Genomic DNA, 24,972 nt, shown 5'->3' on the forward strand with positions numbered 1-24,972 from the left:
AAAATGCCTGCCGCTAGCGATCTTGCTGAAAATTGCATGGCATCCATGGATACATCCGCCATAAAGGTTACTGATCGAGAGATCTTCAGCAGACTTGCAGGTTTGGGTGTGGTCCTGCTGCGGACCATCCTGCAGGTCTTCCAATCAGACAAGAGAAGCTCTTGCGAACAAGGAGGCTGCTGATGCCCGCATGGAAAGCACACTAGCTTCATAGATCCTCCTAAAGCCCTGATCCATTTTGTGCTCTGTCATGTCTTTGAGATGAGCATCCAAGTCTTTTGGGTTCAAGGATGGATTCAGCAAATTCTCTATGGGGGCATATACCAGCGAGACTTTCAGCTGGTCTATGATGTGTTGCTCCAGCGTACAGTATTTATTAGCGATTGGAACAAACTTCTTGAATTGTAATGGGATGTCAAACTCGGACTTGATCACTTTGGGAAGTAGAGATGGGAGTTTTAGTACTCTTGACTTGGGCTTCAAGTCTGGACACACCACTGAAACCCTTGATTCTGAGGGGGCAGGAGGATCCTCTGGGGAATTTAGAATGAGGGCTTCCACTGCCTTGCACAGGAGGGGGAGGAAGTGCACTTCCTGAAATATACTATTGGTTGAAATCTCTTCCAATTATGAGTCCCCACTCCATTCTTCTTTGTCCAGGACAATGAGGTCATTGTCTGGGTCGAGAGATGTATCTTCTGGAGTTTGCTGATGCGTGCCCTGGGGCATGGCATAACGATCCGGGGATGTGCAGTTCAGTGGTGGCCACGTGTTCTCAGATGAGCGGCCTGTAGTGGAACCCTGCACCACTTGCGCTCTAGACAGTGCCTGAGTAGGTGGTGGTGCTGATGTGTCCTGGGGTAGGAGCTGTGTGGGAACAGAAGAGGCAGATAGGTCTCTGGCCAGCTCCATCAAGAGAGAATCCCTGAGCTGGTCTTTTAATTGTTGAAGCGAATGAGCTGACAGTTGTAACTGGATAAACTGAACCTGAGAGCCACATGACTGGAGCCTCCCCCCCACCTGTAGTTGATGAGTGTGGGAAGAAGAGGGGGGTTGGAATGTTTTCCCCTCAGCCTCTTGCAAGTTTTGGAGAGACATTGGCTCATTCAGAAAACCTGTAAAAACCTCAGGAGGATCTTGCAGAAAAAAATGGAATCCAAGGGTGAGGCTAATTGTCTTCTTCCTCTGATAAGGATTCTTGGTCCCTCTGCGTTCTGCAGGTGGCACTGTGAGAGTCCTTCCCTGTGGCCCCTTTCTGTTTATCCAGACCTTGCCAATTCAGGCTGACTCGCCTGCTATTTTTAGGCCCCAAGCCTTCCAGAGCCACCCTGACCACCAAAACACGAGCCTCAGCCACCTCCTGCCTGCTGGTAGAGGGGCAGGCCATCACTGCCTGTCTGTGTTTTCATAATGCCCAGAGGCCCTTAGGCCAGTCTGAGTAATGGAGCTGACACTGCGTCTGTCCGGGGGAAGGAGAGAGCAGCTTTAGCCTCTTCCAAGGGATTTTCAGACTTGCGGGTTGCTTTCCCCATGGGAGCAACATACTGTGGGACTTACAGGGGCTAATGGCCATGGTGGCGGCTATGCAGCAATGATAGACTTGCTGGTGTGTGTGTGGGAGGCCACAGGCAGTTCCCAAGGCTGGTAAATGTCTGCCACAGCCCTCCTGACTGGGGCAGGAGGAAGGTCAGTCCCGTTGTGATGCTCTCAAGGTGACAATGATGCTTACGGAGGGGGAGGTGCTGAGGCTCCAGAAGGAGCTAGAACAAGTTGAGAGGCTGGCGGGGGGAGGCTTGCTAACAAGCCATGGAAAATGCCGGTGCTGAGGTGGGGAGGCATCTCCCTTGCTGGCGGCTTCACGTCATGGTGAAAACTCTGGAAGCAGGAAAACAAAACTCCAAACTTTTTTTTTAACAGGGGAAGGAGCAGCGAAAGGGAATCAACAGTAATGAAGTGAAACAACAGTAAATGAACACAAACACACATACACGCAATACAGGCCTGATCCAAAGGAGCAGAGAGAGAACTCATCCTTTCCCGGTGAAGGCAGAAGAGAACTGAGGCAAGGAGCTGTGCAGAGCAGGAGGTGCCTGCAAAATTCAACAGTGCTCTTCTGCCTTCAACCACTAGGTGTAGCCAGCTACCCACCTGATATCTGTTACTTGCACAGGAGAATTCTCTTCAAAGTCTTCATGTGCCATCTTCATAGACTAAACATATGCTAAAAACGTTCCTTAGTGAGTCTTGGCAGCCAGCACTAAAGAGAGTAGTAATAATCTTAATTCAATTTCTTATTCTTGCTTCTATTTGTCTACTTAAGAGTCTATGGTGTACTCTGTTTTAAACAGCAGGAGAACAGCTGTCTATTCCATTTGGAAATTTTATAGTTGAATCAAGGAGATGTATTCCAAAATGATCTATCGTATACGAAAGCTGGGAAAGCATGTTGTGTGTGAATGTTAGAATGTAAAATTTGTATTGCAATGTTTTGGCAGCTTGTTTTGAAACTAGAAGTTTCTCTCAAAGCCATGTTGATTTACATAGTACATTTGTTCTTGCTTCTCAAAAATGTACACCCGACAATGCTGATCCGAGATCTTCTCAATATGACACTAGTAGCAGCTGTTCTCCTTCACAAGGTAAGCACACAGCCATCTTAGAATTTAAATGACACGATTCACCAGAAGAAGAATAGGAAACACAGATAGCAGTTGTTCACCTTATTCACTGAGGATAGGGCAAAAAGAAATGGTTTTCAATTACAAGAAGGCTTAAGTTAAGAAAACACATTTGAAGAATCACCTCCTTCAGAGTTCTGCAGAAGAGCTATGGCTCAGTGGTAGAACATATGCTTCAAGTAGGCTGGGAGAGACCACAGTCCAAGACCCAGGACAGCTGCTGCCAGTCAGTGGAAGCAATACTGAATTATATGGACTGACTCAGTGTAAGGTAACTTCCTATCTCCTACCAAAAGACTGATTAGAGATGTGCTGGAGATATTACAGGGCAGGTCAATAGGCCTGCACAAGCCAGTTTCATCCCTTTCCCCAACTATTTGCAGCTCTCAAAAAAATTCCAAATCCCCATTGTTTGTGAACCTCTTCTGCTTGTTGACTTATTTCAAAATAAATACGCTATCAATAATATATTTTGTGAGCTTGCAGGAACATCTAAAGTCCACTTACGTGCATCAAAAGTGAAGATAAGATAATACATAATTAAATGTGCATTGCTCCTTCTATCCCTGGATTCACATGCACATGGATGGAGTTGGCCAGTTATTTTCTAATTTGTTACAGCTAGCCAACCACTCAAGGCATGGCCCAAGTGCATGATGTTTCTTCAGTGTCATTTACTGCAAAAGCAAAAATCTTGCATATTGCTGCCTGATAGTGCCTGCACTTGGGACGCTGGGACTGTTCTCCCTACATAGAAATAATATTGGCTGATCAATCCTGCTTTTTGGTTGGACAAGTTGCTTGGAGAGAATATAGATGTAGATTCAAGAAGCCACTGCAGGGGGGTTGTCCTTTGAAATGGACCATGGCAGGAAACTCTGGTTGTATTATGTCTACTGCTCTGTTTATCTCATGTTGGGCTAAGCTCACTTTTGAATCCTGTCATTATGCTGCATATGGACACACCCAGTAACAAAGTGTGATGAATTCATATATTCAGTATAGATCACATAACCATCTAGATCGTCTGGAACCAAGAATCCCTGCTGAGAACACCCTGCATAGGCAAATACCCTTACTATTCCAATCCAACTCATTCCCATCCGATCTAAACTGGCTAGCTCTTTTGTAATGGAAATCCAAACCCATTAGAAAAATGGAACCACCTTCTAAGCAAATTTATGACTGGCAACCTTGTCATAAATTCATAGACAGGGTTTACTTTGTCACTGGTTAGAACTACACTCCATATCAGATGAGAGACCAGCTAACTTCAAATTCTTAAAAATGTGGGACATATCCCCAGTTCCTCATCTCCTTTGGAACCATGTGAATCAGGCATCCAAGATGCTCTGTCATATTTTCTGCAAAGAACTCTGCCTTTGCTCTGAAACCCAATACACTACTCAAGCAAGTACAATGTAAGTAATTTAGATTGACTTTTCAATTTTTTTCTTTGAAAGATCTGTGTGAAATATTGTTGCCTTACTTTTTCTGCTCTGCCCTAATCCCTTTCCCATATAATCCTTCTTTACAGATGTTAACTAAAATCTTCCCCATATGTTAAACTGCATGGGTGTTAAGCTACCCCTTTATGATCTAAGAACATTTTACAACATCGTTTAAACTCTGTGTCATCTAGGGTTTGGAAAAGTAAATTTAGATATCTTTATTATTTTTGGAGCTGGGCTGGAGAGATGGACCCTTGCCAGTAGGATATACCTCTCTCCTAAAAAAAACCCAGCCAGACAACCTAGGGTATTTTTTCAGGTTAGATTCAGCCTTTGAATGGTGGTGGTGGGCTTATAAAAACGAAAGCAAAATGAAACAAAACAACCAGAGGATTCTGGCAGTACAGAAAGATTCTCTCCTACACTGTCACACAGGGAATGTACCCAGTTAAGGTAATGGTTTGGCCCAATAGAACAGGTTGGTCAGTATACTGGCTATATAGCTAGTTAATATATTAATACAGTTGGCTGAGTTCTTAGACATGTACTACCCTCTAGTGGAAATCAGCACTTTATTCCTAGAGTTTGTTTTATTTTATTATTGCTGCTGAGAAATATTTTTTGTCTTTCAATTTCAAATATGAATAGCAGACGTTAAATGTGGGAGTATATGGGTAGATATGGCACTGGAAGGATTCCAATTCATTGGAAGACGTAGGGTTAGACATCTTTAACCTTTCCCTTGTTTTAACTTCTCACCCAGCTATTTGCTTAATATAACTCCTGCTTAATTGTCTTTTAGTAAGATCCTCTGTGGCGCAGAGCCGAAGCTCTGCTCACGGCCAGAGTTCGATTCCAACAGAAGGAGGAAGTCGAATCTCCGGTAAAAGGGGTCAAGGTCCACTCAGCCTTCCATCCGTGGTCGGTAAAATGAGTACCCGGTATAGGCTGGGGGATAAAGAAAGGCCGGGGAAGGAACTGGCAATCCCACCCCATCCCATATATACGATCTGCCTAGTAAACATCACAAGACATCACCCTAAGAGTCGGAAACGACTCGCACTACAAGTGCGGGGACACCTTTACCTTTTTTAATTGTCTTTTGCTCCTTTTTAATGCCATGTCAATTCAAAATAAAATATTGTTGTGCGCCTCCCCAATCTCCGAGCAGTGAGATTTCCAGGGTCCCTGCACTCATCCAGGGTTTGGTTTCCTTTAGGAAGAAGGTCAGTGGAGACTGTGGTGTCTTTATTAAATATGCTTTGTTTATTTATGCACATTCCAACCTGAGTTTAGGATGAGGGATTCAAGGCATCAGCAGTCCAATATCCAGCTTTTCCATCAGTGTTACAGGAGGCATCTTAAAGCCATCGAGCAGAGAAATAGCCTCTCTGCCTCCCTCCAGTTCCCAGCCGTTCTCTAGACACTCTAAAAACACTCAAAGCACAAACCTCTGCTAGCTGCCAGGAGGGAGGGGGAGGCTCCCCTGCAGAGTTTAAATGACAAAAAGATCTTCCTGGCCCATTCACCAGTGGCTGGGCACTTGAAAGACCCATTAGCAAACTGGCCACTCTATTAGCTTAAGAAAAGAAACTCATCTAGCCAGCAGAGCCAGCCCCTTCCCCAAGGCACAGGATTCCAAATCAGAGGCTGGAAGGAGACTCACAGGAATAATCCAGTCCAACCCCAAACTCGTGAATATAATTCATGATACAGATGACAGAGACGATCTGGCATAGATTATGGAATTTCAATACCATCAACTATGATACCCCCCTGGACCAGCTTTGCAGGTTAGAACGGGGAGCCACAAATATTACAGTAGTCCCTTAAGAGTTCAATTCTATCCCCAATGCCATTTGACGTCTACATGAAGCTTCTACATAAAGTCATCAGGAGATCTGGAGTTGGGTGCTATCAATATCTGTTTGTTCTTCTCATCTGAATTAGGTAAGGCTGTGCAGATTCTGGACTGGTGTCTGGCCATTGTAGAGCTAAATTGTGGTAGATAGAGAGATAACGTGGACTGATGATTCCCAGGGTGCTTTGGATGGAGTTGCATTCCTCTTGAAGGCACAGGTCTGTAACTCTGAAGATACTCCTGGACTCCACCTTGCCATCGGAAACCCATGTGTCAGCAATGGCATGAAGTGCCTTTCCCAAGCTACAGCCATTCCTGGACAAAGTTGCCCACAGTAATTTATGTTCCAATAACCTTCTGGTTAGATTGTTGTTGTTGTTATATGCCTTCAAGTCATAAGTTCAGGTCTGTGGCTTCCTTTATGGAATCAATCCATCTCTTGTTTGGCCTTCCTCTTTTTCTACTCCCTGCTGTTTTCCCCAGCATTATTGTCTTTTCTAGTGAATCATGTCTTCTCATTATATGTCCAAAGTATGATAACCTCAGTCTCATCATTTTAGCTTCTAATGGTAGTTCTGGTTTAATTTGTTCTAACACCCAATTATTTGTCTTTTTCACAGACCATAGTATGCGCAAAGCTCTCCTCCAACATCACATTTCAAATGAGTTGATTTTTCTCTTATCAGCTTTTTTCACTGTCCAACTTTCACATCCATACATAGAGATTGTGAATACCATGGTCTGAATGATCCTGACTTTAGTGTTCAATGATACATCTTTGCATTTGAGGACCTTTTCTAGTTCTTTCATAGCTGCCCTCCCCAGTCCTAGCCTTCTTCTGATTTTTTGACTATTGTCTCCATTTTGGTTAATGACTGTGCCAAGGTACTGATAATCCTTGACAAGTTCAATGTCCTCGTCAACTTTAAAATTACATAAATTTTCTGTTGTCATTACTTTAGTCTTATTGACATTAAGCTGTAGTCCAGCTTTTGTGCTTTCCTCTTTAACTTTCATCAGCACTCGTTTCAAATCATTGATGTTTCTGCTAGTAGTATGGTATTGTCAGCATATCTTAAATTGATATTTCTCCCTCCAATTTTCACACCTCCTCCAATTTTCACACCTCCTTCATCTTGGTCCAATCCCGCTTTCCGTATGATATGTTCTGCACATAGATTAAACAAATAGGGTGATAAAATACACCCCTGTCTCACACCCTTTCCAATTGGGAACCAATTGGTTTCTCCACATTCTGTCCTTACAGTAGCCTCTTGTCCAGAGTATAGGTTCCGCATCAGGACAATCAGATGCTTTGACACCCCCATTTCTTTTAAAGCATTCCATACTTTTTCATGATCTACACAATCAAAGCTTTGCTGTAATCTATAAAGCATAGGGTGATTTCCTTCTGAAATTCCTTGGTCTGTTCCATTATCCAATGAATGTTTACTATATGATCTCTGGTACCTCTTCCCTTTTTAAATCTAGCTTGGACATCTGGCACTTCTCGCTCCATATATGGTAAGAGCCTTTGTTGTAGAATCTTGAGCATTACTTTACTTGCATGGGATATTAAGGCAATAGTTTGATAATTACTGCATTTCCTGGGATCCCGCTTCCAGTCTGTGGGCCATTGTTTTCTTTTTCATATTTGCTGACAAATTTTTGTCAAAATTTGGACAGATTCAGTCTCAGTAGCTTGTAGCAACTCTATTGGTATGCCATCTGTTCCTGGTGATTTGTTTCTTCCAAGTATTTTAAGAGCAGCTTTCACCTCACATTCTAAAATTTCTGGTTCTTCATCATATGGTTCTCCTCTTTTATAGAGTTCTTCAGTGTATTGCTTCCATCTTCCTTTTATTTTATCTCGGTCAGTCAGTGTGCTCCCCTGTTGATTATTCAGCATCCCTACTCTTGGTTTAAATTTCCTTTAATTTCTCTTATCTTTTGGAATAGGGCTTTTGTTCTACCTTTTTTGTTGTCCTCTTCTATTTCTATACAGTAACTATTGTAATAGTTCTCTTTGTCTCTACGTACTAGTCGCTGTATAGTTGCATTTAGGGTTCTAACCGTGTTTCTATCTCCTTTTGCTCTTGCTTTCCTTCTCTCTTTAAGCATTTTAAGAGTTTCATCAGTCATCCATTAAGGTCTTTCTCTCTTTTTAACTAGAGGTATTGACTTTTGGCATTCTTCCCTGATAATGTCTCTGACTTCACTCCATAGTTCTTCTGGTTCTCTGTCAACTAAGTTTAATGCCTCAAATCTGTTCCTTATTTGATCTTTATATTCTTCTGGGATGTTATTTAAATTGTATTTTGGCATTATGATTGCTTAGTTGTTGTTCTTTAGCTTTACTATGATTTTCAATATGACCAGTTCATGATCTGTACTGCAGTCTTGTTTTCGCAGGAAGTATGGAACTTCTCCATCTTCTGTTACCAATTATATAATCAATTTGATTCCTATATTGACCATTTGGTGATATCCACATGTACAGTCGGCTTTTGGGTTGCTCAAAAAATGTGTTTGCAAGAAACAAATTATTGGTTTCAAAGAGTTCAATAAGTCTTTCTCCTACTTGTTTTCTATCTCCTAAGCTCCATTTCCCACAATTCCTAGTTCTTCTCTGTTCCCTGCTTTTGCACTGCAGTCCCCCATGATTATCAGCACATCTTCTTTTGGTGTGTGATCAATTTCTTCCTGTACTTCTGTGTAAAATCTTTCCAATTACTCTTCTTTTGCGTTTGCCATCGGTCTGGGTCTAGACTCCTGATGGCATTGCTCTCAGCTTCTTCGACACTCTCAAACACCCTCACCACATTAAGGTGTGCATCCTAGAGTGGGATGGTTAGATTACTATAATGCATTATATGTAGGGCTACCCTTGAAGCCCTATGACTCGGAAATTGTAGCTAGTAGGCAGTGCAGCATCTTGGCTTTTGAGTAGTCACAAACTGAAACCATATTGCACCTGCTCTTAATGATATGTACTAGCTGTTAATATGTTTTTGGTCTGAATTCAAAATGTTAGATTACTTTGGCCCTAAATACTTGAAGGACCACTGTGATGTTCCTATATTAATGTATATATGGTAAGTGTTGGTTGTTTAGAAGATACATGGTAAGTGGAGTGAAAGAGGAGGGGGAGTGAATGGGCAGTAGAATGCTAGATGATTGGCTGAGTGTTTAAAATGGCTGAACGTATAAAAGGAAGAGTGAGAGTGGAATCTGGGGGGAGAAGAGAAAGAGTGGGTTGTTTGGTGGGTTTGAGAGAGTGGTTTACCAGGAGAGAGTGGAGAAGGAGGGGGGTGGAGTTCGGATTAGTATTGAGTAAAACCATATGCTTATGTGCCTTAAGAAGAAATCTTGTTAATCTTGTTAGCTTTGTTATCTTTAATAAATACTTAATTTGGTTTACCAAAGGCCTGATCCTTGGCTGGGGTTTCACAGACCAGAAGGGAGGGTAAGGTAATGACCAAGGCTGAAGGGAAACTGTAACAAATGGTGGCAGCGGTGAAGAGAATAACACCACAAGCAGTCTGAGTAAATCAAAGGGATTGGGACAGCTTTAGCACTCAGTCACAGAGGTAACCAGATAGAGAGACGCAGGCAGAGTCTCTGGGACTACTGGTTATAGGACGTGACTGGTGGTGCTGCCTAGCAGGGGGATCTGTTGAGATCTGTGCTAGAGCAGGGAGAGAAACCATATAAAAGGACAGTCCGGACTGGTGGAGTCCCTGGTGGTGCCTAGAGACAGGCAGTAACCACGAGCAGGTAGGAACCTGACAGGGAGAGCCAGGGAAGGGCGTCACACGTGGTGGCAGTAGCGGTGGGATACGAACAAAGGAGACTACGTCACAGGTGGTGTCAGTGGCGGTGGGATACGAACAACAGAGAATCCAGATACGAATACTAGAGAATCCAGAACAGTGGTGTGGCAAACAGAAATAACAAAACAAGATTTCTTGTGAGAGTGACTGGCAAAGAGTGTGTGGCAAAGAGTGAGTGAACTCAAACACCATGGCTGAATACATAAAAATGAAAAGAGAGGAGCTGGTTAAGAAGTGCATAACATTCAATTTACCTCACGAGGGTAAAGGGGTAGATGAATTGAGGGTAGCACTTATAGGATTTGCTACTGCCCAGCAAAAACAACCTGTCAGAGAAGAGACCCCAGAAGGATATTTAAGCAATCCCGCTTATATAGAGTACTTGAGAGAGAAGTTAAGATGGGAGGCTGAGGAAAAAGACAAGCAGAGGGAGTTGGAAACTGAGAGATTGAGGATGGAAGGCGCAGAGAAGGAAAAACAGAGGGAGTTGGAATTTGAGAGAATAAGAGTGGATGCTGAATTACAAGTAGAAAAGTTAAAATTTGAAAGAGAGAAGTTTCATTCTGATGAAACAAGAAAGGACAGAGATGGAGCAAAAATAAAAATTACTCCAAAGGACTTTGCTGTCTATGAGCCTGGTCAAGATCCTCAAATTTACCTCAGCACCTTTGAAAAAGCAGCTCAGTTGTGGGGGCTACCTGAAGATAAATACATAAAGTATTTATCAAACCTGATTAAAGGGGAATTGGCTGAGGTATACCAATATTTCCCCTCAGACAGGCCCGTCACCTATGCTGAATTCAAAGAAGCAGTGTTTAAAAGATTCAGACTGGGGCCTGATTATTTTAGAAAGCTTTTCAGAAACTGCCAGATACAGACAGGGAGGTCTTTCGTGGAGCTGGGGGCAAAACTGATGGACATATTTGGGAAATGGCTGACAAGTGCAAAAGCTCAGTCTGTGGAGGAGGTGAAAAACCTCATGATATTGGATCAATTATACCATCAGTTACCACCAGAAATAAGGCTCCTGGTCAAAGACCGTTCCCCTACATCGGTGCAGGAGGCCGCAGAGATGGCGGATCACTTCGCCTCCAACAGAACTGGCTGGGTGGGGAAAACATCAAGAGATTTTAAACCCAGACCATATAACGCTGGCAGAAGGGATGTGGTACCACAGCGAGTGAGTCCTCCAGTAAAATCTGAAGGGCACAGGACACCCCAGAGTGGATCTGTGTACCCTAAAAGTGAGGAGAAATTATGCTACAAATGTGGTAGACCGGGGCACCTACGTTTTCAATGTGAGGTTGCCAACCCCATTAGTAATCCTGCTCAGACAAGGGCAGTGAAAACAGAGCCCAAGGCTTTAGAAACAGTGAAAAAGGTTCAGTTCTGCCAGATAAACTGGACAGAAGTAACAGACCTTGATTCAAGTCTGAGAGAGGAAGTGAGTGTACAAGGGGCAAATTATTGGGCATTGCTTGATACTGGTGCTGCTCAGACATTACTGAGGCCAGATTTAATAAAATCTGAAGAAATATTACCTCAGGAAATGGTGAATATCCAAGGAGTGAGGGGTCAACCAGAAAGTTTGCCTGTGGCCCTGGTGGAAATGACTTGGAGAGGCCGAGAGGGCCGATATAAAGTAGGCATTAATGCCCAGCAACAAGAACCAGTAATACTGGGAAGAGAAGTAATGGGAGCCCAAGGAAAGATCTATGTAGTGACCAGACAGCAAATTGGCAGAGAAAAAGAAGCCATATTAAGGGGGGCTGAAACAAACAGGGTGGAATCTGTTAACCAGCCTCAGGTCACCATAGCAACCACTAGCAGGCCTGCTGAAGGAAAGAAACTGTATCAAGTGGTCTCTGATAAGAAAGAAGCAGAGCAATTCAGGGAAGAGCTGCATAAAGATATAACTTGAAGCAGATAAAGGAACAAGCCCTGACTGAACAGATTCCTTTCACTGACAAACTGAGGAATCAAGTTGTGTGTGAAAATGGGATTTTATATAGACTGTGGATGCCTGCTGAGAGAAAGGATGAATGTGAACCAGTGAAGCAATTGATAGTACCTAGCAAATACAGAACCAGATTGCTAGAGGTAGCCCACAATGTCCCATGTGCAGGACATCTGGGAATAAAAAAGACCAAGAGGAGATTGGCGGCACATTATTATTGGCCAAACATCTCCAAAGATGTAAAACAACATTGTCTATCTTGTGGAATATGCCAAAAGGTGGGAAAAAGTGGAGTAAAGACTAAGGCACCCTTAAAGCCCCTTCCTATAATTGGACAACCCTTTTATAGAGTGGGAATAGATTTGGTGGGCCCTTTTTCCAAACCCACAAGGCATGGCAAGAAATATCTAGAGGTGGTGGTGGATTTTGCCACCAGGTACCCAGACGCAGAAGCACTAAGATCTGTAGAAGCCCCTGTAGTGGCAGAGGCTTTATTAAAAATCTTTATGAGGCTGGGTTTCCCTCATGAAGTGCTGACGGATCAAGGCAGTGTATTCATGGGAGAAGTGATGCAATGTATGTGGAAATGTTGTGGTCTAAAACATCTAAAGACCACTACTTACCATCCCGCCACTAATGGGTTAACAGAGAGATTCAATGGCATTTTGAAGGGCATGATCAGAAGCTATGTTCAAGATCACCCACAAGACTGGGATGAACGTTTGGGATGCTTCTTATTTGCATATAGAGAAGTCCCTCAAGAGTCAACAGGCTTCTCACCCTTTGAACTCATGTTCACTAGAAAAGTGAGGGGACCTTTGGAACTATTAAAAAATTCATGGGAAGGAACCCTGGGAGAGTACAAAACATTGGTAGTAGATTTTGTATTGGAATTCCGCAATAAATTAACATCAATGATGGAGGTGGTGGAAAAGAATTTGAGTCAAGCACAGGAGAAGCAACATTACTGGTATGACAGAACAGCCAGGGAACGTGTGTATGATGTGGGAGATATGGTTATGGCGTTCATACCCAGGAAACATGACAAATTACAGGCTAACTGGGAAGGACCATATACCATCAGAGAAAGGCTTGACCCAGTGACGTATGTAATCACCACAGACCAATTAAACAAAGCAAAGTGGTTCATGTAAATATGTTGAAGCCTTACCATACCAGGGATGTACAGGTGTTGCAAGTTACCTTATTCCCTGAGGGAAGTGGGCCTGAACTTCCAGATTTGGTACAGGAAAGCAAAGACAAAGGAGGGGTAGATCAAGTGGAATGGTCAGAGGAGGTGAAGGAGGAAGTAAAAGAAGAGATTCTGAGAGTTTTGAAAACCTATAGGAATCTCTTTAGCAACAAACCTGGCCGAACCAGTATAGTTATACATTCCATTGATACTGGAGATCATGCCCCAATCAGATCTGTTCCGTACCGTGTGAATGGGAAAGTTTTGAATGAGATCAAAAAGGAGGTGGAAGATATGCTGGAATTAGGAGTGATCAGGGAATCCATCAGTCCCTGGGCCTCAAGTATTGTCCTGGTTCCGAAAAAAGATGGAATGACAAGGTTTTGCATTGATTATTGGCTAATCAATAAAATTACTGTCCCAGATGCGTATCCTATGCCTAGGGTAGACGCAATGTTAGAGTTATTGGGGGCAGCAACCATTATCTCTACACTAGATCTCTGTAAAGGATTTTGGCAAATGGAACTAGACGAGCAATCCAGAGCCAAAACTGCCTTCAGTACACCAGATGGGTTATATGAGTTTGTGACCTTACCCATGGGACTAAGGAATTCACCAAGTTCATTTCAGAGGCTAATCAATACTGTGTTGCGAGGCATGTCAGATTTTGCAGTGGCCTATATCGATGACGTGGCCATTTTTAGCAAGTCGGTGCCTGAGCATGTCCGACACCTGATAACAGTATTGGAGGCCTTAAGAAAAGCAGGCCTCACAATAAAAGCTAAGAAATGCCAGTTTGGACTAAAGGAAGTAATCTATTTAGGACATAAGGTGGGGAGTGGGAAAATCACCCCCTTATGGAGCAAGGTGGAGGCAATACAAGCGTGGCCGATCCCCTTAACCAAAAAACAAGTAAGGGCATTTCTGGGTGTGGCTGGATTTTATAGGAAGTTTGTGAGAAATTTTGGGGAAATAGCAACCCCCTTGCATGAATTAACAAAGAAGTGTTCTGAGCGTGTGGTATGGACGGATGAATGTCAGAAGGCTTTTGATCTACTGAAGCAAGCCTTGTGCCAAGGACCCATATTAATAGCACCAGACTATGAGAAACCATTCATCGTGGCTACAGATGCGTTGGACCTGGCGCTGGGAGTCGTCTTGCTACAGGAGAGAGAAGGCACCAGACATCCAGTGGCGTACCTGAGTCGCAAGCTGACGCCGAGGGAGAGAAACTATTCATCGGTCCAGAAGGAGTGCCTAGCGGTCGTGTGGGGACTGAACAAGTTGCGCCCATACGTGTGGGGACGAAGATTCACAGTGACTACGGATCATCGGGCCTTGTTATGGTTGCAGACTATGAAAAACCATAACACTATGCTGCAGAGGTGGTCCTGGGCCCTACAGGACTATCAAGTGGACTTCCAGTTCATAAAAGGCAAGGACAATGTACTGGCCGATGGACTTTCCAGGCAAGTGGCCGGGACTGCAGTGACGTGACCAGACGGAGGGACAAAGAAAGACATTTTCCCCATAGAGACTTGTTTATATTGTTAACGCGATGTATAAATCCTGGAACAGAAATAATACTCTGCCGTTGTTTAAGGGGGGGAAATGTGATGTTCCTATATTAATGTATATATGGTAAGTGTTGGTTGTTTAGAAGATACATGGTAAGTGGAGTGAAAGAGGAGGGGGAGTGAATGGGCAGTAGAATGCTAGGCTGAGTGTTTAAAATGGCTGAACGTATAAAAGGAAGAGTGAGAGTGGAATCTGGGGAGAGAAGAGAAAGAGTGGGTTGTTTGGTGGGTTTGAGAGAGTGGTTTACCAGGAAAGAGGGGAGAAGGAGGGGGGTGGAGTTCGGATTAGTATTGAGTAAAACCATATGCTTATGTGCCTTAAGAAGAAATCTTGTTAATCTTGTTAGCTTTGTTATCTTTAATAAATACTTAATTTGGTTTACCAAAGGCCTGATCCTTGGCTGGGGTTTCACAGACCAGAAGGGAGGGTAAGGTAATGACCAAGGCTGAAGGGAAACTGTAACAAATGGTGGCAGCGGTGAAGAGAATAACACCACAAGCAGTCTGAGTAAATCAAAGGGATTGGGACAGCTTTAGCACTCAGTCACAGAGGTAACCAGATAGAGAGACGCAGGCAGAGTCTCTGGGACTACTGGTTATAGGACGTGACTGGTGGTGCTGCCTAGCAGGGGGATCTGTTGAGATCTGTGCTAGAGCGGGGAGAGAAACCATATAAAAGGACAGTCTGGACTGGTGGAGTCCCTGGTGGTGCCTATAGACAGGCAGTAACCACGAGCAGGTAGGAACCTGACAGGGAGAGCCAGGGAAGGGCGTCACAACCACCTCTTCCTGTAAAGTCCTGCCTGAAACTTAAGATTGGCCAGGGAAACTCCTTTGCATCCCATCATTGGTAGCTTTACTTCTTGAAATCCAGCTGTTATCCATGCTGTTGTTATTCAGCTGGCAGCTTAAAGCATGGCATTTTATACAAGCATCTGGAAATTTGCACTGATGGTGAGCTGGGAGGTTAGATTTATTGTCTTTTTATATATTTTCATTATTTTATTAATAGTGTTATTTTATTGATGTTTTTCATATTAAGGGCAGAATATAAATAATCCTAAATAAATAGTTGTTTATTGTTGGAAACTGGTTTTGAAACTGCATGTGTGGTGGTAAAGTTGCATATAAATTCTAACGTAAATAAATTAGGAATCTGCCTTCAGAACTACTGAGAGAGATTTTCCTGTCTCTTATTTCTTTAAATGTGAAAAGGTGGGGAAATATTCCTCTTTTCCTACATAGTTAGTTTGAGAATATGCCAGTATTCTTATTCAAGCACATAGACATAAAGCTCTTTTGTATTACAAAAAAAATAGGGGGGTTAACAGATAAAGCATTCTAAAACTACTTAACAAAGCCTTTAGCTTTCAAGTTCAAGCCAGCATGTCTGCTGTAAAGCATTATATTGAAACCACATGAGAGAGATATAATACTGATGTTTTGCTGTAAAGTCTTCCCCTTTTGAAGAAATTATTATAGTAACAATGTCCAGCATAAAGAGGATGTGAAAAACAGTTACTGTATTTTATGTGTAAGGTTTGTTTTGTAGATAATTACCACTACATACTTAGCAATATATATGCATATTCCAAGCAGGATAGACCATCTATCTTCCCCCGCTTCCTCTTCCCAAGTTTTGCGGGTTTTAATTATCTCATATAGTAGCCATGATTGATGATGTAAGACCTTTATTGCCCCAAAACAAGAGGATCCGAAAATACATTTGTCCATGTTCTAAATTAACAATTTGAAAATCAAAATCATGTTTCCTTAATGTGATACTAACATTCAATATTCACAGGCAGTTGAAAGCATAGTCAAATTCTCCCACAGCCTGAGTTTTCATCTACTTCAGTAATCAAAGTTATCTATAAAATTGTGCGGATAATTAATACTACTTGGAAACGTCTGAAAACACCTAAAAATAAATAAAAGAAATACAGAATTATGTCAGGAGCTGCTAGGTCTGCAGAAGCTGCAGCTGTCTCATGTGGCAAATCTCTGAACTGCAGGAGGCAGCTTCATTGTGAAACAGCTACAGGGCCTGGGCTGACTTCACCCACCCAAGCTGGCCACTAGATCACCCTGAGAAGGAAGAAATATAAAAAGCTTCCTGTTTCAGTCATGCATTGCTTGACCAACAAGGTTTTCCTGAGCTCTGGTGTTCAATGGTGTGACTTTCCTTCAGTCCTGACCACTGGATTGTCCCATGGCTTCTGGCTCACCTCAGACTGCAGCTCACAGCCCAGATCTGAAACACAATGTGTACTCACACATAAACACACACCCTTAATTCTACTCCTTCGTATCTAACAAGAGAAGTATGAAACTTGTGGATTCAACAAATCTTATTAAGATGAAAAGAACAGAATAAATTATGCTGATCTGCAATCAATCCACACTCAGTCAGCTCTATAGTAAATACTTATCGTTCTTCAGTACTGGTGTAATACTGTAGTTAATACCATCTTTGATGAGCCAAATGTCTTTGGTTAAAATTTTGGCTGAGCCATTAACCCACTGCACAACCAACTCAAATGCCTCAGCATCAGTTTCCATCTGTAATATGAAGATAATTTCCGTTGACCTTCATATTAATTTTGTAAGGGTTAGTGACACATAATGCATGTGAAACAGTTGGATTAATAATAAATTATAATTTTCTACTATGAATGTATTAGCTAGCCTTTTGTATCTGCCCCAAAAGAAGACAGACTTGTCTTAGAAAGTAAAAAATAGGTGGAGTTCCTTTTGTATGATAGCTAAAGTGCAAACAGTGAAAATTCCATTTGCCTCTACTGCCACCTCTCTGTTTTATCTTCTGGGAAAATAAAATTAATTTTTAAAAACAAAACCTTTCTAGTCTGCATTGATGTGGTGCTTCTATAGACATCTGTCTGCCAGTTTGGCTATAATGAATCTATTTGAGTCTCTACCATACTGAAAGCAAGCTTTTTGCCAGTCTGGAAAGAAGCAGGAGTGTGTGTCGGTGAGAAGAGTCAGACTAATAAGCCAATACTTTCTGGCAAGTGCAGAAGTGATGGTAGAAATATAAAAGCAATTAAAGATATTAAAAGAAAATATTAGTTATACTTCTCAGAACCCTGAGGAAAGTATAAAGACAATACACATTTTCATTCTCTTTTCTGATTATTTTGTTTTTTGGAACAGAGAGAAAAATACTAAGACTGCTCATTAAACATAAAGCCAACATTAGTTTCCTAAAGCAATGCAAGAAGTTAGCAACAAAAAAAAACCTGGTCTGGTGGCATTTATACAAACTGTGAGATAGGATAGCAATGTGGACATGGAGAAACCAATGGTGATGTCTGTGAGCCGCTCAAAGTTAGCAAGGAATGCTTACAAATAATATTTAATAAACAAATGAATGGTGTAAGACTCACTATTGCATAAATCAGTGATTCACACAATTTGTGATTACAATGCCTATTTTCTTTTCATTTGAAATAGTGGCTGGATAGTATGTTCAATAAACGTACCTCTAATTCAAGTGTGTAAACATTCATCAACTTGGTTGCCTCAGTCAAAGGTTTTATTTATTTTTATTTCATTTATATCTTGCTTTTATTCCATGGAATCCAGAGCAGTACACACAGGATTCTGACGTGGTCTCCCATCCAGGCACTGACCAGACCCAGGTTTGTTTAGCTTCAACAAGGCTACTGCATCAGGTGTTTCAGCCTATGCCCTGGCATCTTTCTATACAGGCAACAAGACTCCTTACCTTTGATAAGAGGAGGAAAGCTTAGCCATTTGGATAATGGAGAATATTTCTGAAATTTGAATTCAGTGATGCCCTAAAACAAAGATTCTCATGTTTGAAACACTGATCATGTAGATCAGGAGTTGTACTGCAATGGTGCACAATGTACTCCAAAGCCTATACTGGGAAAGGGGGGCATATAAGTGATAGGTTGCAGAATTGTGAAAGTGCTTTAGCCATAGAGAGACCCTCTTGGTCACCGTGGTATTTGACTATGTTTGGGAAATGCAGTCTGCCACATTTTATTCTTTTTCTCTGTCCAAATTTTCATGTTTTTGAAGAGCTAATATTACTGTCTTAGATTAACAACACAGAGAGAAAAGGAACGTGAAATAAAATCAGTAAGAGGAACCTACAACAAAATCTTGCAGTGTAAAGTGCTCCCGTTCAGCATTCTAAGTAGCCCATTATGCTCTTTTGCAAGATATTCCATCCCCCTTTTCATCAGTTTTCGGCGGTTCACTCAAATAGTCAGTAAGCAATCTGTGCCCACTAATAATGTGTAAAGCTCACTGAGCTCCTTCCTTGCCCTCAAAGGTTTTTGGGTTTTTTTTACTTCTGTAAACCTTTGGGTTCCCCCAAGCCTGCTGATAACTCCCTCTTGTGTGTGGATGGTAGCATTCTGGCTACATCACTAACAGCACTCACAGTCTGAACATAGGAAATAAAATAGAATACTGCTGCATGTTAAACCTTATGTTGCTAAAATGTCTCAAATGGGCTCAGTAATGTATCTATTAGAACATCTAAAATATTAAATGTAATTTTATAATATAATAGCTAGCAATCATAAAACATAATTAAAAACCATCATATATGACAATAAAATATCCTCAATACATTCCTTGCATTCAAATCTTGTACTAGATCTTTCCCAAATGCATTTCAACCTGTGAAGGACTTCTTCAATGGGTACTTTGGATTTTTGGTAGCTGGATGTTCCTGAGCACCTCAGGCATTTTTAGGTCTTGTAAATAATAAATCTGACCTACACCATATGTTGCACAGATGTGTATCTTGCTCAGTCTTTTAATTTGGACCGATGAATGAATAATAATAATAAGCTATTATATAATAAAATTACATTTATATTTTAGATGTTCTAATAGATACATTACAGAGCCCATTTGAGTTTTTCAGAGGTTGTTTAGGTTGGGTTTGTATCCTTTTTGGTTGCAGTCTGCTAAACAAAAGTGTACATTACATTACTTACTGTGGAATAAAAGCAAAGTCCTCCCTGCTTCTCCCATTTACCTTATCATGGTTTTCAATTAGGATCTCCACTACAATGTTCTGAAACTTCAGGTCCATGAGGGCAGCCACAGTTTCTTCCTGTGGCCGCATTAAAGTTGGTCCAAACACTACTCCCAAATTCGCTACAGTCATGAGATTCTTCTTGGCATGGTTTGAAACGCTTTTCAAGAACACAAGAAAAAAGAAAAAAGGAGTGAGCATTCAAAATTACGAAGTTATAAAGTAGGAAAGGGGGAGAATTGTCTTTCCTGAACCCAGAGAAGCTAAACTTGTGCAATGATTTTTCCCAGTTTTCTTTTTAAGCCTTGAAATAAAACAAAATCTGATAGTTACATTATAAGGCAAAACTGACTGAACTTGAACATATACTAACACATTCAGGCTTTAACAGGGAGATGGTGTGAAGCCAATTTAAATTTACGAACAAATCTCCATCTACAAAAAAAACCCCTCTCTTCACCTTTGATCAAACCCGCAAAAACAGCCAACACTGTTAAGCAAACACTTGTATGACTCAATAGATTACGTTTCAGCCTGCTTCACATTTGTTTTACAAGTTATGTTCCTACACAGAAGAGAATTCAGCTCTGAACATAATTAAGCCTACTTTTCAAAAACTAAATTAGGATACAAGATGCTTACTTTGCTAAGTGTTTCACCAAAATATCTAGCATTTCTTTGTTCTTCTCTGGAAGTTTATGAACCAAGAAGTGGATAGCATTAACACGAGACTCAGGGCTGCCACTTTCTACATAAAAGAATGTACCAAGTAAGTATTAGTCATGCAGTTGGTATAACATACATTCTCTTGACATAGTGAAATCCAATCCAGCAGAGGCATCTGCTAACGTAAGAGATGAGGCAATTTTCTCCTATTCCCCTTCCTGCTGCAGTCCCGTGTCTCTATTAAAATCTGTTTGAGTTGGGGGACCCTCCAGAACAGTGTGGAAGATGATGCAGGGGACCGCACGGGAAGGGGGAAATCAGAGAAAAAATTGCCTCCCCTTTTATGATAGCAGACACTTCTAGGGAATCAAGAAACATTCTGCGAGCAGAATGGCAGCATTGGATTTCACCCCCAGTTCACGCGCTACCTTAGGACACAAGCAAGCATCACTTGTCCCCCCTTAAAAACAACCCTAATATTTAAGGGAAAAAATAAAGGCACTGCACTGATATAACACAGCTATGGCAGCTTTCATCAATATGTTGCTGATGCCATTGTCCCCATGTATTGGTACATATGTTGGGAGACCTCAAAAGGAGGAGCAGCATTCAATACAGGGAAGTATACAGGGGTATAAGAAGTGGGCTAAAAAGACAGATAAAGTTAAGTAGGAGCTAATGGGGTGGCAGGGGAGGACATGGGTCAAGAAGGCACAGGTTGACTAGCTATAGTCTAGTTGCTATAACTTTCACATTGGCAAAGAAGATAAATTATGTCAGTTGTGGATTCTACTGTCATTGCATCATAACCAATCAGAATGAAGAGAGAGCATAGGTGGGATGGTAGAATGCCCACACACACACACACGTATATTTGAACTAAGTAGCCAATCTTTTGCAGGCTTTTCTGCCTTGTGTGTTAACCCCACTTAGTATAACTATGGACAATTTTTTTTAAAGTCCTTTGAAAACCTATTAAAAATCCTTCACTACAAAATAATTACTTTACACTTTCTGAGAAGCAAGGACTAGGGGGAGACGGGTATGGAAAATTTAAAGCTTTAAATCTGGGAATTATCCCCAGAACATTCATTTCCTAAAACAAATACATCTCTTTTCAAATATGCAGGAACTGCAAATAAGAATTAGGGAGTAGAAATCTTGTTTCTTCCTTTTCTAAATCTTTTTAAGGAAACTAAGACTACAAGTTTCCTTGTCTTTCACAATACTTTTAATTTCACTTGACTCATTTATTTTCCAGAAGTGCCAAAGACAAAACAAGTCAACTTGGTGTGTGATTGATATTTTGCCAAAATTTGTTGCCCTCAGTGCCTTTTTCACCTTGAAATAATTTAAAATTGTGCAACTGGTGTGCTGCCTTCTCCAAGTCTTTCTTTTATTTGATAAAAAGTTTAATTCCCTTCACATTCGTTATTTCTAGGAACACGAAGATATGCCTATTTTGGATATGGATCTCAAAAGTATCTCAGCACAAAGAAATATCAGATAATAGAAGATTTTGAGATGCGAAGGTTTATGTGACATTTTTATTTCCAGGATACATTATTCTGGGCTCCTTCTGGGAAGAAGGGTGATATATATATTTAATAAATAAATAATTTAGTAAATAATAATTTTTTACTAAAGTTCCATGGGGTGGTGGAGGTGATTAACTAAGGGGCATGAAAAGGTACTTCCCGAATAAGGCAAACACTTGTTTTAAAATAAGCTGAACAATGTTATAGCTAATATAAAAACAGTAAGTCAATCCAAGATTATCAGTGTCTGACTTAATGAGGCTATTAATGTGCAGATCATTTTTTAACATTTTATGTATTTAATACTTTGCAGAGAGGGGAGGATAGAGAAAACACAATTTACAAATGGTTTTCATTGAAAAGGTTTTGAATAATAATTATTTAATATGCTCAAAGCAGCAGCTTAATTGAAGCTACTAAGTCTCTGATCTCCATCATTGCTATTTTAAAAGAAGTAAGATTTGTTTGTAGGTCAAATATTTACTGGCAGGAACGATGAACTTTCCGTGCAATTCATACGTCATTAGGGGCTCTGGAAGGCTTCTGTTAAGACAAATGATGTGGAATTATTAAGAATGTCCACTAATAGGTATTAGTATTCATTCCAAGTACATATATCACCAAAGTGTAAACTCATATACTTTTAACTACTATGTTATATATGGTGAACCTCTGCATTGAGCTGTGCCACCGCCATAGGGCACCTTTTATAGAAGTGGGAGAAATCTGCATTACATCAGATTATCCCCTTCGACATTACTCCAACACTATACAGAAGTGGAGAAAAGCTCTAGGTCTTCTCACCAGGGTAAGGAAACAAGTTGTCCAGCATGTTAGCACTTATCCCCAGGTGCAGACTTATTATGAATATTTCCACAAATTGCACTGTCATAACCCTCTACAATAAATTTGTGCTTTTCAGTTGAACAATAAAATATTTAAATCATCTATAAGTCATAACTAATGCTAAATTACAGTAATCAATATGTTTAAGTTTACCTCAAGTATTGTTTCATTGCACTTGTTATTGTCTTCACTTCCCATTCCATGGAATTTTCCAGATCAACTTCATTACATGTTTTTGCATCTAGAAAATGATGCCCAAAAGAGTGAAGAGGAAGATTAAATATGTACATGGATTAAAGCATTCATTGATCATAGTGACAGCAAGCAAGCACCGATCCAATATTCCCTTTCAATCATGTCAAGACTTCTAATGCAGACTGCAAATGTCAGCTGTGCATCGTTGTGTATCTTGCAACCATCCAACTGCTTTCCTAAAATAATGCAGATCTTGTGGATTGGTTGGACACTGGTGTTCAGCATACAACCAGTGTGTAAAGATGTACATTGCAAAAAGACATCACAATGAATTAGACAGTTTATTTCATGTGGGAAGGGCCTGTTCTGCTGCAGTGAGAGAAACCACTCAGCTTCCCATGAAGTAGAATTGTTTGTTAAAGGAAAGTGGAAAAATAGAGTTTCTAGGCTAACAGTGGGAAGCTAAGCTGACTTTCTTGCAGGAGTTCAACAAGAGGAATTGTGCAGAGTGGCAAAAAAAGGGGCAACAGCTCAACATTATTGCCCAGAGTGATCAAATAAAAACAGTATTTGTCTGAAGGTGCCATTACAGATGTTGATGCTTCCATTCAACTTTCAAAGATTTCAGTTAAGAATTGTTCAACATATACAGCCCATATTGTACTTACAGAAAACAAACTTTGAGCAATAAGAAACTTAAGCTAATTTTGTTGTTTACTGCATTACAACAGTGAAAATAAATTATTTCTACTGTGACACTTTGGGATTGCTGAGAGTTTCTTTTATAAGAATAAAAAACCTTGTTGCTCAAGTGCAATATAGTAAAAACATATTCATATGTAATGTCACTTGCTGTGCAAGAAGCTACTAGAAAATATTCACTAAAGCTATGACATCTAACCAGAACTATGGTAATATTTTTTAATAATGTTTTTAACCCTTTTTAAAAAGATGCTTTCAAAGCTTTTTTTAAAATGTTTTTAATGTTGTTTTGCTTTAATGTATTGTAAGGTCTGTTTTTATGTTTTTAGCATTTCTGTTTGCCGCCCTGGGCTCCTGCTGGGAGGAAGGGCAGGATATAAATCAAATAATAAATAAATAAAACTAGAGGAAGTAAGTGCGATGAATCTACAATTAAAGGGAGTGAAGGACTGAGTGAGTTATATATCCGCAATTCCTCTTTAACTATCAAACAACTCTGTCAGTGTTACACAATGCACTAGCCACCATATCAATTTCATTTTCTGTAAGTAAGTGGAGGTTCAGTAAAACTGAGCTCTAAAATGCCTGAATGATTAAACATAAAATATTCTTCCTGACAAAGAAAGCGAAATGAAACTATGCATACATTATTTTTAAAAATATAGACCTGTGCCATCGTTTTATCTTGAAGATATTTCAGTCCATCACAAATTGACTGATTTTTGTGACTTTTAAAAATACATTTCAATTTGTTGTTTCTTATGGTAAGTGACAGAAAATGTAACAAAAACTACACCAGTGGTAACTAATACTGATTGCATTGATATAACTGGGCTTCCCAGAGCAGTAACAAATTAAATCAGGACTCTATTAAAGCTGTAGTCCTTTCTAACAGAGACTAAGTAATTCTCTTTTAAAGGATACGTCAACCAATTAATTCCTATAACTTTATAATCTGTGTCATTATAAAATTTAAGTCAAGTAACATTTTCTACCAACTTGCATAACAGTATTAACTACTATTCAAAACAGATGCCTAATTTTGTTCTTGTCTTTCAGCATATTATCTTTTTTCAAAAGAAAGAGAGTGAGGTCTGATAAGGGAAGAGAACACTCCCTCTTATTCCTCTAGCTATCCAGAAAAGCTCTCTCAAAACAGAAAGCTGGGGGGACTTCTTGTCCATCCCTTCTTGCCAAGAACTCAGCCCAGACCGGTGCCCTGAACCAAAATGATCCAGTACCTGACCCAGAAAGTGAGCTGGAAGGGAGACAGGTTGGACTGTTGGTTACAAAACTATGAAAGGAGACAGAACTCTCTGTTTTCAATACACTAACCCAACACATCTGGTGACCATTGTGCTAGATGATATACTATAAAGTCTCAAGTCACATAGGAAGATGTGTTGACTTTTGCATAGGACAGTTATTTAGGGAT

The 24,972-nt window shown here is 40.6% G+C and overlaps 1 protein-coding gene across 3 annotated transcripts in view; it reads right to left on the bottom strand.

Annotated features, from left to right (window-relative positions):
• ARHGAP10 (Rho GTPase activating protein 10) overlaps positions 1 to 24,972 on the bottom strand; it is a 199,236-nt gene that overhangs the window by 71,644 nt on the left and 102,620 nt on the right. For all 3 annotated transcript variants that reach the window (XM_061584721.1, XM_061584720.1, XM_061584719.1), the window contains 4 exons: positions 22,794 to 22,881; positions 22,279 to 22,337; positions 20,233 to 20,338; positions 19,591 to 19,750 (listed from right to left, as the gene is read on the bottom strand). In XM_061584721.1, the coding sequence (XP_061440705.1) occupies positions 19,591 to 19,750; positions 20,233 to 20,338; positions 22,279 to 22,337; positions 22,794 to 22,881 (413 nt within the window). The remainder of the gene's footprint in view (positions 1 to 19,590; positions 19,751 to 20,232; positions 20,339 to 22,278; positions 22,338 to 22,793; positions 22,882 to 24,972) is intronic.

Source organism: Rhineura floridana, chromosome 9 (assembly GCF_030035675.1).
Source record: "Rhineura floridana isolate rRhiFlo1 chromosome 9, rRhiFlo1.hap2, whole genome shotgun sequence".
NCBI lineage: Eukaryota > Metazoa > Chordata > Lepidosauria > Squamata > Rhineuridae > Rhineura > Rhineura floridana.